The sequence below is a fragment of the Petaurus breviceps genome, unplaced genomic scaffold (assembly GCF_028583685.1).
Source record: "Petaurus breviceps papuanus isolate PSGF00001 unplaced genomic scaffold, PetGlider_PUasm1.0 186, whole genome shotgun sequence".
Lineage (NCBI taxonomy): Eukaryota > Metazoa > Chordata > Mammalia > Diprotodontia > Petauridae > Petaurus > Petaurus breviceps.
The window spans coordinates 37,095,345-37,106,162 of NW_027185798.1; the positions used below are offsets into that span (position 1 = coordinate 37,095,345).

Consider the following 10,818-nt stretch of genomic DNA (forward strand, 5'->3'; position numbering starts at 1 on the left):
AAAAGTTGGACCAAATGGTCTCTAAGGTTCTTCAATTCTGATTCTGTTACTTACTTGCTGATGACCATGAGTAAATAATTTCTCTTTTTTTTTGGAGGGGGGAAAATGCAAGACAATTGGGGTTAAGTGACTTGCCCAAGGTCACACAACTAGTATATGTGTGTCAAATATCTGAGGCCAGACTTGAACTCAGGTCCTCCTGACTCCAGGGTCAATACTCTATTCACTGCACCACCTAGCTGTCCTGTAAATAAATTCTGAGCCTATTTTCTCATCTATATAATGTGGATAATAATGAAATTTCCACTATTCACTTCAAAGCATCGGTGTGATAAAAATACATTATAATATCTTTAAACCAGTAGAAATCTTGCCAGAAAAAAGGGAAAGAAAACAATAATGATTCTGAGTATTTTTAGTGTTTTGTATTTTTCAAAACTTTTTGGCCTACATTAAATACCTAGTTTAGGGACACGCCATTTCCAGGAAAGTTCTCTAGTCATTAGTATAGATTTTGACCATGATGAATCTTTTCCAGAATTCCTAAAGTCAGTTCTTTTGAAATACCTGAGAGAATTTAGAACCTTTCAGTATAAAAATTATCATTTAGCCACCACTATTGAAATAGCCTTAAGCAACTACCTGAAATTCATTATTATGCAGGAGGCAAACATTTTAATTGGAATCATAAAGCTCCAGACTACATCTTCTACTTGCTTTAGAATCTACTTGGAATAGTAGGAAATAGTAGGAAAATAGATTTGTAGCTAAACAGACTCAATTCAAACCTCAGTTCTTTACCTTTCTACCTGTGTAAACTTAGACATGCACCTCAGTTTCCTCATGTGTGAAATCAAGGAGTTTAGACTAGATGATTCCAAAGGTCCTTGTCAGTTCCAAATCTCTGATTATCCTCTAAGTACCACAGAATATCTAGTGATTATTCTTCAGCACTTAATAAATGCCAGTGGACTTATTTTATTGCCTAAGCATAATTCTGACATAAATAGAAGTCATAGTTATAAATAAATATAAATTAGATGATTTATACATATTCAAATACACATACCTGCATAAAATCTTTGCTCCATTATTTCCTAGATATGTAACCTTCTGGCAAGTCCTTTTACCTCCCTGAGCCTAAGTTTCTCCATCTGTAAAACAGGATGAGTAAAATCATGCTACCTACTTCGTAGGAGGACCAAAGGAGATAATGTAAAACTTTGTGAGAGTATATAAATGAGAGCACTTGATACAGTTATTACAATAAACAATGAACCCAAGCTTGAGTTTTAGATAGAGGAAATGAGTTTTTGATATGGATAGAACTTTGTGAGAAGATAATTACATAATTTATGTCTGTCTTTATTAGACAAATGCTACAAAGCATTGGCCCCAAGCCTTACATCATAATCATATGAGTCAGGGCGAAGTAAACTGATGAAATCTGATTGGAATTAGTAAATAAATTTTCCAACAAGTAGATGACAGGAGCTACATTAGGAACTGTGGTGCAAGGGGGGAAAGTTAGTTTGAAGATCGGGGGTTCAAATTCTACATTGCATTTGGCTTTTCCCCTCTGTTGTTTCAACTGAGTTCAGTTTTACGGTTATGTGGATTTTGCAACAGAAGGACAACACATCCATGAATATATCATAGGCATCAACATCACATAAACGTGAATTTTACAGGCAATTCATCAGTTAACCTTTGCCTTGCCAAGATAACTGTTCCCACCAATCATTATTCATGCTTTCTAAGTGACCTATTTGTCACTTAGACAAATGTTCAACTTAATCATAGTCTAAAGGTCATGTGTTTTTCCTACAATGTCAGTTCCTTTTTAATTCAGCTCATATACTATTTTTTGAATGTCAAAAAACATGACTCTTAAATGTGTTCTAAAATATTTAACTTCATCTGAGAATCTAACTTGGAAAAGGAATTAAACTAGCAAAATAATATGGTGCCTCTAAGAAAGAAACACATCTGTAAGTGATTGATTATTTTACTAATGACACCACTAAACATAGTTTGGGAAATAGTTATGTATGTATATGCATATGTGTGTATGTGTAAGGGACTATATGTGTGTATATACACATATACATATATGTAGATATACATATGCATACATGTACAGATACACATAGACATAGACACACACTATAAATGCTTGTTGGGTTGGAATAGACTTACACTTTTTTTTTTCCTCCAGTGAATTAAGAATACTCACACATTAATTGATTAATCATCTTTAGGAAAAGAGATAAATTAATTCTAATTGTTTTGTATTCTAATTAGTAAATTTCACCAAAGAACCCAAGCTGAAACAGTGCTACAGTGGGAAGGATTCTCAATTTGAATTCAGAAGACCTGAGTTTGCATGTCACCTCTATTTCTGCCTGTATGACCTTATCCATTTCACTTTCACATCTATGGGACTTGGTTTCCTCATCTGTAAAATGAGAAAGTAGAAAGAGCTAGCTATGAGCCCAGGATCCATTTCCTCCTTCATTGGTTTTAGGAACCATGTCTCTGTAGGAAGGTTGAAGAGTTCCTTCTCTAGCCTGCTCAAGTTCCATATGTTTAACTGAATTAGAGACAAAGAAGGACAACAGAGAAGAGGGGTGATGGGGTTGGGGTGAGGGGGCAGAGTGCTGATAGCCATTTCTTCAGCCACTCAGAGTTCTGCAATTTGATAATAATACATCACAACTATAGCCATGAATGACCCAGAGTCTCCACAAAAGGAAACTGGAAGAGAAATGAGAGCCACTTTCCCAGACGTTTTCCAGCTTGGTTCAGTGGAAACCCCTGAAGACTGGAAACTAGCCAACATAATGCCATTAAAAAAATCTTTTTTCTTTCATTTGTTTGAAAAGAAAAGCCATAGGGACATACCAGGAAATTACAGGCTGGTTAGTTTTGATTCAGTTGTGGTTAAAATCTTTAGAAACTATTTTTAAGAAATCAACCAAAGGAAGGGCAAGGGCCTTTATAGTTTAGGGGGACCAGCATGATTTCAGGAAAGGAATAACTTGCTTCACTAACTGGTTGGAATTCTGCAGAGATGGGGTAGAGTCCCCTTTTTTGCATGGATTACTGAGGTCAGGATATTACTGTCATGATTCCCAGGCCTAAGTAAGCTATAAAAATGGACTATGGAGAAAAAAAATAATAAACCACTACCAGATATGGCTATTTTGTTCATCTGTAAAATAGATATAATAGTATTTTCTTTCTTAAATGGAATTCTAATTGGAGCTTATGATAGATTTTTGGAAAGATTCAAGTGAACGTATGAATTTGAAAAATAAAAATAGCTGCATCTTCATGCCACAGAATAGCCACAGCTGCTGTATAATGAAATACAGGAGTTCAGAGCAGAAAAAGCATTGTCCTTAAGTTAGAACAAGTGGGTTCAAGACCCAGTTCTGCCCCTTGCTAGCTTGGAAACCACAGGCAAAATCACTTAACCATTCAACGTCCTCATTTATGAATGGATGCAGGTAAAGGCGGATAGAAAGGGGAAGAGAGAATAACACTAGAACTGCCAGCTCACAGAGTTGTGAGGAAAGAGCTCTAACATCACACTATAGAAATGTGGGGGGTGGTTACAAATGTTGCTGTTGTTGATGTGGGTCCACTATTAGCAGAACTAGGATGGGGAAAGATCAAGGCTTAGGTCTGGCACTATAGTTGGGAGGCCAGAGCTTCTCCAAATTTCTGCCCTCCAGAATGCCCAGTACTGTCACTCTGGCCTCCAGTAAGTTGGCTCCCAACTATAGTGCCAAAGCTCCTAGATCTATGAGGTCAAAAGAAGAGGAAGGGTTAGGACAAAATCAAAAATCCAGAGTTCTATTTTTAACGATTTATTAGCTTCCAAAAGTCTTCTGGTTAAGAAGCTTCATCGACCTGGTGCTAATATACTTGCCCACATACAGTGGCCTACACAGAGGTTCATTCATACCATGATATTAATCCATTCATACAGATACACAGACTGTACTTACCAGATGTGGAGGGCTGGGGGATAGGAGAAGCAACCCTAATGACATCATGGAGGAATGGCGCACTTGAAGAGGGCTCAGGAGCTTCAGATTACATGTCATGATATACTTTTCTTTATTTGATGATTTTTTTAATGTAGTGGGTATTACTCATGACTCACTAATGTGTATGGCCCTTTTCTCCTTGGTTCTTCTCCCCCTCTTTTTGAGTGTGCATTTGGGAAGAGGGAGATGGCTTCCTGCTTTGATGTCTGGCATAAAAGGAAGCATGCTTTCCTCTTCCTGGTGGGCTTTATATAATTTACTTCATCTCCATTTCATTCCCACTGTGAGTCTGCAGCCCCCTCCCCCTTCTTATTTCCTGGTTAGTAGATAAAAGGTGACTCTCACACAGGCCAATAACCACTTGTACAATTCTTGCTTAAGGAAGATTGACTTGATTCTCGAACTCGTTATTTACTTATTCCATGATCAAATAAATAATTTCAGTTAAAGTTTGGAATTTATCCCTATGTTGGTCATAAGGAACAGTGTGTTATATTGGATAAGGAGCTGGCCTTATAGCCACAAAGACCTGTGTTCAAGTCCTGTATCTGGCCAATACTGGCTGGGTAATCCTAGACAAGTCAGTCAACTTTGCAGTGTAGTTCTAAAAGACTGACTTGCACAGAAGATGCCAACTTTTATGGAAATGTTGGCAAAACTTCCCCCTGAAATTCCTGGTGTACAGGGCCAACCACATTACTTACCTACTAAAAAGCCTCCAATGACACCTTAGATAAAATGCATACTCCTTCACCTGACTTTTAAAGCTCTCCTCAGACCAATTCCAATTACTTTTTCCAGCCTTATTGCCCATTTTCCCTTTCACACATTCTGCATTCCCTGAAAGCTGGAATATTAACCAGCCATTTCTCAGACTTTATTTGCTGTCTTGTCTCTACCTGTCTCCAGTTAACAAATCCACCTGTTCATCTCCCTGGCCTAGAGCATACATTTTCCTTGCCCCTTGTTGGTTGGTATTTTCAACATGCTTTTACTAAATATGAATGTATTTTAAATTACTTCCTATGAAATAACTGATAAGAGGGAAATAATTTTAAAATAAATGTTTTAGTCAATCTTGTAATTTTCTCCCCAGGAGTCCTGCAATCTGAGTGTTATGGCTCTCCCAAAAATCAAACTGCGCATGCCTCAGTTTCTATACTTGGGATAAAAAGTTACCGTCAAAGCATATTAGAGAGAGGTTGCTCATTTCAGTTCTTTAATCTGTAGCTTTTCACAAATTTTCAGAGGGAAACCCAGCCTGCTCTGTATGTGAGAAGAGCTGTGTGATCTGAGAAACCAAAAAGGCAAGAAAATGTCAGCATTTTTGGTAGTAACTTAAGTTGCAGTGTCCTTTAATTAAAAACACAAAGAAAGAAAATATGAGAGGCTATATGGCGAAGTAGAAAGTGTTGCCCTTGGAGTCGAGAAGATCTGGGGACTTGCCCAAAGTCATACAGATCATAAATGGAAGACTCAGGACTAGAACCCAAGTCCCAATCCAGCACCCTTCACTGATTTTTCATGCTATTTCAGTCATCTGTAAAATAGATGTCAGGAAGCAGGTAGGGGCAGTAGAATGGGAGAAAATATAGTCTGAAAGGGAAGAGGATGGACCATCAAGAAAGAACTGCCTACTTCACAATTTTACCTTGTACTTACAAGGCATATGTAAATGGGACAGTTACAGGTTGGCAGGTAATAAAATGAAAAATTAAATATGTCAGATGCTAAAAATGAATGAGCACCTTGAAGAGTCAGGAGGTGTATGTGTGAGGGGAGAGGAATAGATTTGTGGTAGAATGAAAAATGCCTAAGGGTAAAGCCATTGATTCCTGCCTACTGTTGCTGTCCAGTCACATCCTACTCTTGATGACCCCATGTGGGTTTTCTTGGCAAAGACACTGGAGTGGTTTGACATTTACTTCTCTTAAGATGAGGAAACTAAAGCAAACAGAATTAAGTGGTTTCCCCGGATTCCATGGCTAGAAGTGTCTGAAGCCAGATTTGAACTCATGGAGATGAGTCTTCCTGGTGCCAAGCCCAAAGCCCTATCCACTATGCCACCTCGCTGCCCCATCTCCCATCAGAGTGATTACAGTAGCTTCCTAATTTCTTATCACCTTCTTATCGCCACTCTCTTGCCCTTGCAATTCAAATCCTTCTTAAAGTTTGAGAGACAACCCCGACTCTTAGTAACTATTTGATTCTAGGTTAGTGGTAATAGTAGATGGTTCTAGACTTGTCAGAAAGACTTGAGTTTGAATCTCTTCTCAGATACTTAGTGATGATTGTGTTAACCTAGGTAAGTCATTTACCCCTTCTCAGGGTCTTTGCTAATTTGTAAAATGGGAATGAAAATAATAGCATCTATATTACAGTGTTGTTGTAAAGATTAAAGCAGATGCCATATGTAAAATGACATGCATACCTAAAAAGCATTAAAGAAATATTAGTTATTATGTTAACCTCTTAAATAAAGGGTGAAAATAATGCTTACATTATTACCTTTCATATTAGTTATATCATATAAGGTATTACATAAGTATATAACATTATATGTAATTAGATATGATTATATATAATTATAGGCAGCTAGGTGGCACAGCATATAGTGTTCTGGGCCTAGAGCCATGAAGACCTGAGTTCAAATCCAGCTTCAGACACTTACCAGCTGTGTAACCCTGGGCAAGCCACTTGACCCTGTTTGCCTCAATTTCCTCATCTGTCAAATGAGCTAGAGAAGGAAGTGGTAAATCATTCCAGTATCTCTGTTAAGAAAACCCCAAATGGGGTCACAAAGAGTCAGACACAATTGAATTAAAAATAATTTTAAAATGTTTATAATTGTGAAACATACTATATATAATACTATATATGGCATATATGCATACTATGTATAATATTGTAATATATCAAAAAACTATCATGGTAATATACTGAATAATATATATTACATATGTATACATAATATAATTAAATAAGTATTAAATTAAAACCTCAGAGAACTATTTAGAGGAAAGTGCTTTGGAAAGCAAACAGTGCTGTGTAAGAGCTTGGTAATCATTGAGAGACTCATAACTTCTTCCCCCCATGGTTCCCTAGCTCTGTGTTCAGAGCACTCAGTCTAAGTGCCTTGTTGGTATTGGTTCTTTGCAATGTGATGATGACCAAATTCTCTCTCTTTCCAGGAACAGGAGGAAAAACTGAAAGCAGAAAGGGACAAAGAAAGAGGGAAGGCCAAGGCTGCTGGAAAGGAGAAGAAACCAGCCAAAGGGAAAGGAGGAAAGGGAAAGGACCAAGGAGATTCAGGACAAGCAGTGAAAAAAGACAGCGTGTTGAAACGGCGGGGAGAAGAGGAGAAAATTAAAAAATACATCGGTCTGTAAGACATAAGAATTTTCATGGGTAATGCTCATCTTTTTCCAGGCCCTATAAAATAACAGTGTCAGCTGGTCACATCTCCCTGTCTGAGCTTTGGTTGATTCATATTAAGACTGCATTACAACAAATCTTGCACACTTTTTTTTGGTCTGGTGAAGCTAATGTTTCAACCAAAGTGAAGGTCTCTGCATTTACATTTGTTTGTGCATGTGCTAATTTTGGGGAGGGTCCAGGGAAGGGTATGTCCAGTACAATCCAACAAGTATTTTCAAAGTGCCTACTTCATACATGGCACCATGCTAGGAAATGGGGTTATAAAGAAGAAAACTAAATTGTCCATGCCCCTCCCTCCCCCCACCCAAGATCTGAAAACACTAACAAAGGTAGCAATTGGAGGATGAGAAAGAGAGTCTTGACCACTAGGAGCACCTGGAAAGACTTCCCAAAGAAAGCAGCACATGCTCTGAGCCTTGAAGGAAATTAAGAATTCTGGGTGGGGAAGGAAAGGGAGAAGTGAATTCCAGGCACACTCCTCCTTACTGGTCAGTATTGGGTCCAGAATAGCAATTCCCCTTATCATTTTCATCATTCAAAGAATGAAATGATGATTAATGCAAGGCACGAATTTGTCAGTTACTCTGTTTTTAATTTGAAAAAGAGAGTGATAGAAAGTGGCCAGATAATTGAAATTCCCTCACATATCATGCTTCTCCCCTTACCCCTCCAGGTTTATCTCATCTTTGTCCTCCTCTGTTCTAGTGGTCTCTACTTCACTAGGTTCTCCCTTCACTGGTCCTCCCCCAAAATGTTGTACACTATGTTTTGCCCCCTCCCAATTCCTTTATGCAATAGTACTTTCTTAACAGGAAATATACTTCTCCATCCCTTTTATCTCCTCTGCTCCTTTTGAATCATAAATATCCTTCCAGCTCTATTTATTCTAGTCATTGACTCATACCTATGACATAAAATTTGCTCCCTTCATTAAAATTTCTAGTTCATCGTGTTTATTACTCATATGTCATACACTTGCACATCAGCATCAGAGGCCATAGTTTTACTGTTGACTCCTTTTTTTATTTTGTCTTGAAAAATATTTCTTCATATATTTTTCTTCCCAAACTGTATCTTGCTATTCTTTATGGCATCTGGCTTGACAGATCTAAGTAAACTGTTTCCTTTTTCCTTTCTCCTTTTTCAAATTTAATATCCTTTTTGATAAGACTTCAAAGACTCCCTGCAAATATATGTTTTTAACTAGCCCTCATTAGTGGCACTCCATCCCTAGGTGAAAGTCTTATCATTTAGTTATCTTAATCCATAGACAGGAAACCCAAACCCCTTTATCAGCACTGTCAAATTCATGTATTCCCTTAATCTGCCTTTCTCCTCTGAACCTTCAATAAGCAATAGCAACCCCAAGACACTCCCCCCTAAAAATAAACCCTGTGCCCCTAAGGTATGTAGATTTTTCCTTAGAACTTCTTAATTCCTAGCAATGCCTTCTCTAAGCTTTTCTGCCAATGGTATTTGTCCCAAAATGAATCACCAGGAGTAGTTAGTGTTCATGAAGTTTACACAGTATTAGAAGGCTCTCTAGCATGCCTTGGGAAGGCAGCAGATCACTATTTTTTCTTCTCTATCTCCGGATCATGGGTATAATAATATCTAGCATGTATGTTAACAAAACTCTTTACATATGTTATCTCATTTGATTCTTAAAGCAGCCCAATACCTACTACCTTTCCACAGACCATTACTATTCATCTGTCTTTTTCTCTGATCACAGGAAGAAGTCTCTCTTACTGGTTGTTATAGGTAACACATCAATGTTCCTTGGAGCAGAGTAGCTCAATGATGCGATAGTGCATAGAGTGCCAGGTCTGGAGTAAGGAAGACTCATCTTCCTGAGTTCGAATCTGGCCTCAGACACTTACTAGATAGGTGACCCTGGGCAAGTCACTTAACCTTGTTTGCCTCGGTTTCTTCATCTGAAAAAGGAGCTAGAAAAGGAAATGGCAAATCATTCTGCCAAAAAAAAAAAATGGGATCACAAAGAGTCAAACATGACTCAACAACAATAACAACAAAATTCCTTGGAACACTCATGTTAATGTGATTCCTCCCAGTTCAGCAAATGAGCCTTACACTTATTATTTCACTGCAAGTGTTTAGTGGCCTTTCTTCTTCTTTTCCTTTTCTCTCACATGTATTTCTTTCCTAACCCAAGTTGGGATTACCCTTTACCTTTTTATTTTATTTTTGTTGTTGTTGTTGCTGTTTTGCATTTTGGAGGGCAATTGAGATTAAGTGACTTGCCCAAGGTCACACGGCTAGTAAGTATGTCAAGTGTCTGAGGCCAGATTTGACCTCAGGTCCTCCTGACTCCAGAGCTGGTGCTCTATTCACTATACCACCTAGCCTCCCCCTTTTTCTTTTATTTTAAAATAAATTGCTATCTCTTTTTATTCTTTGTCTTTTTTTTTCCTGAAGCATTTCTTTCATTCTTACAAGCATTTACTTCCTTCTCCCTAAGCACCTGGAAAGGAGTGAGATATTCTGCTAGTGAAGATCTTTACCTTCTCTAGTAGAGGATTCAATCTAGGCTCTGGACACACATACTTGTGTCCCTTTCCCCTAGCCCAGTACCTGGCACATATTGGGCTCTTTATAAATGCTGGTTGATTAATTATTTGGTGCAGTCGGACAAATTAGCAATGTCTCTGCAGGTCACAGCCAGGTTCCTCTTGCCCTCTGTACTTGCTGGAGGTAAGATCTCCTGTCTTCTGATCTTCCTCTTGGTAGGTTGGTTCTTATGACAAGCTCTCACATTGAACTTCTCTGGCATCATACCACTCTACTATTCCTGTTCCTTGTGCTGGTGGCTCAGCCTCCCAAGTCAAGATTCCTCACGTTTTCTTGTGAGACAAGTCACTAGCTTGTTCAATTGTTCTGTATAAACAATTAGCAGATTCCTACTAAGTCTTAGTTACAAAAGAAGCTGCCATTAATGTTTTTTTCCTGTTAGAGTATCTCTGTCTGTCAATCAATAAGCATTTATTGTCAATTAATCAAGAAACATTTATTAAATACCCACTATGGTCTAGGCACTGTGCTAAGTGCTAGAAATACAAATAGACAGTCTCTGATCTCATGGACTTTACAATTTTAATTACAATCTGATCTAAATATTATACATTTACTATGTGACAGGCATTGTCCTGAATAAGATTACAAAGGAAAAAATATGATTCCTGCCCTAAGGGAACTCACAATTTAATCAGGGAGACAACAGCAAATAACTATATACATATAAGAGATAGATAGATAGATAGATAGATAGATAGATAGATAGATAGATAGATAGATAGATAGA

The 10,818-nt window shown here is 37.8% G+C and overlaps 1 protein-coding gene across 1 annotated transcript in view; it reads left to right on the forward strand.

Annotated features, from left to right (window-relative positions):
• The window catches only part of SPAG17 (sperm associated antigen 17), a 266,279-nt gene that overhangs the window by 92,910 nt on the left and 162,551 nt on the right, over positions 1 to 10,818 (forward strand). The window contains exon 5 of the mRNA XM_069089276.1: positions 7,250 to 7,439. Within this exon, the coding sequence (XP_068945377.1) occupies positions 7,250 to 7,439 (190 nt within the window). The remainder of the gene's footprint in view (positions 1 to 7,249; positions 7,440 to 10,818) is intronic.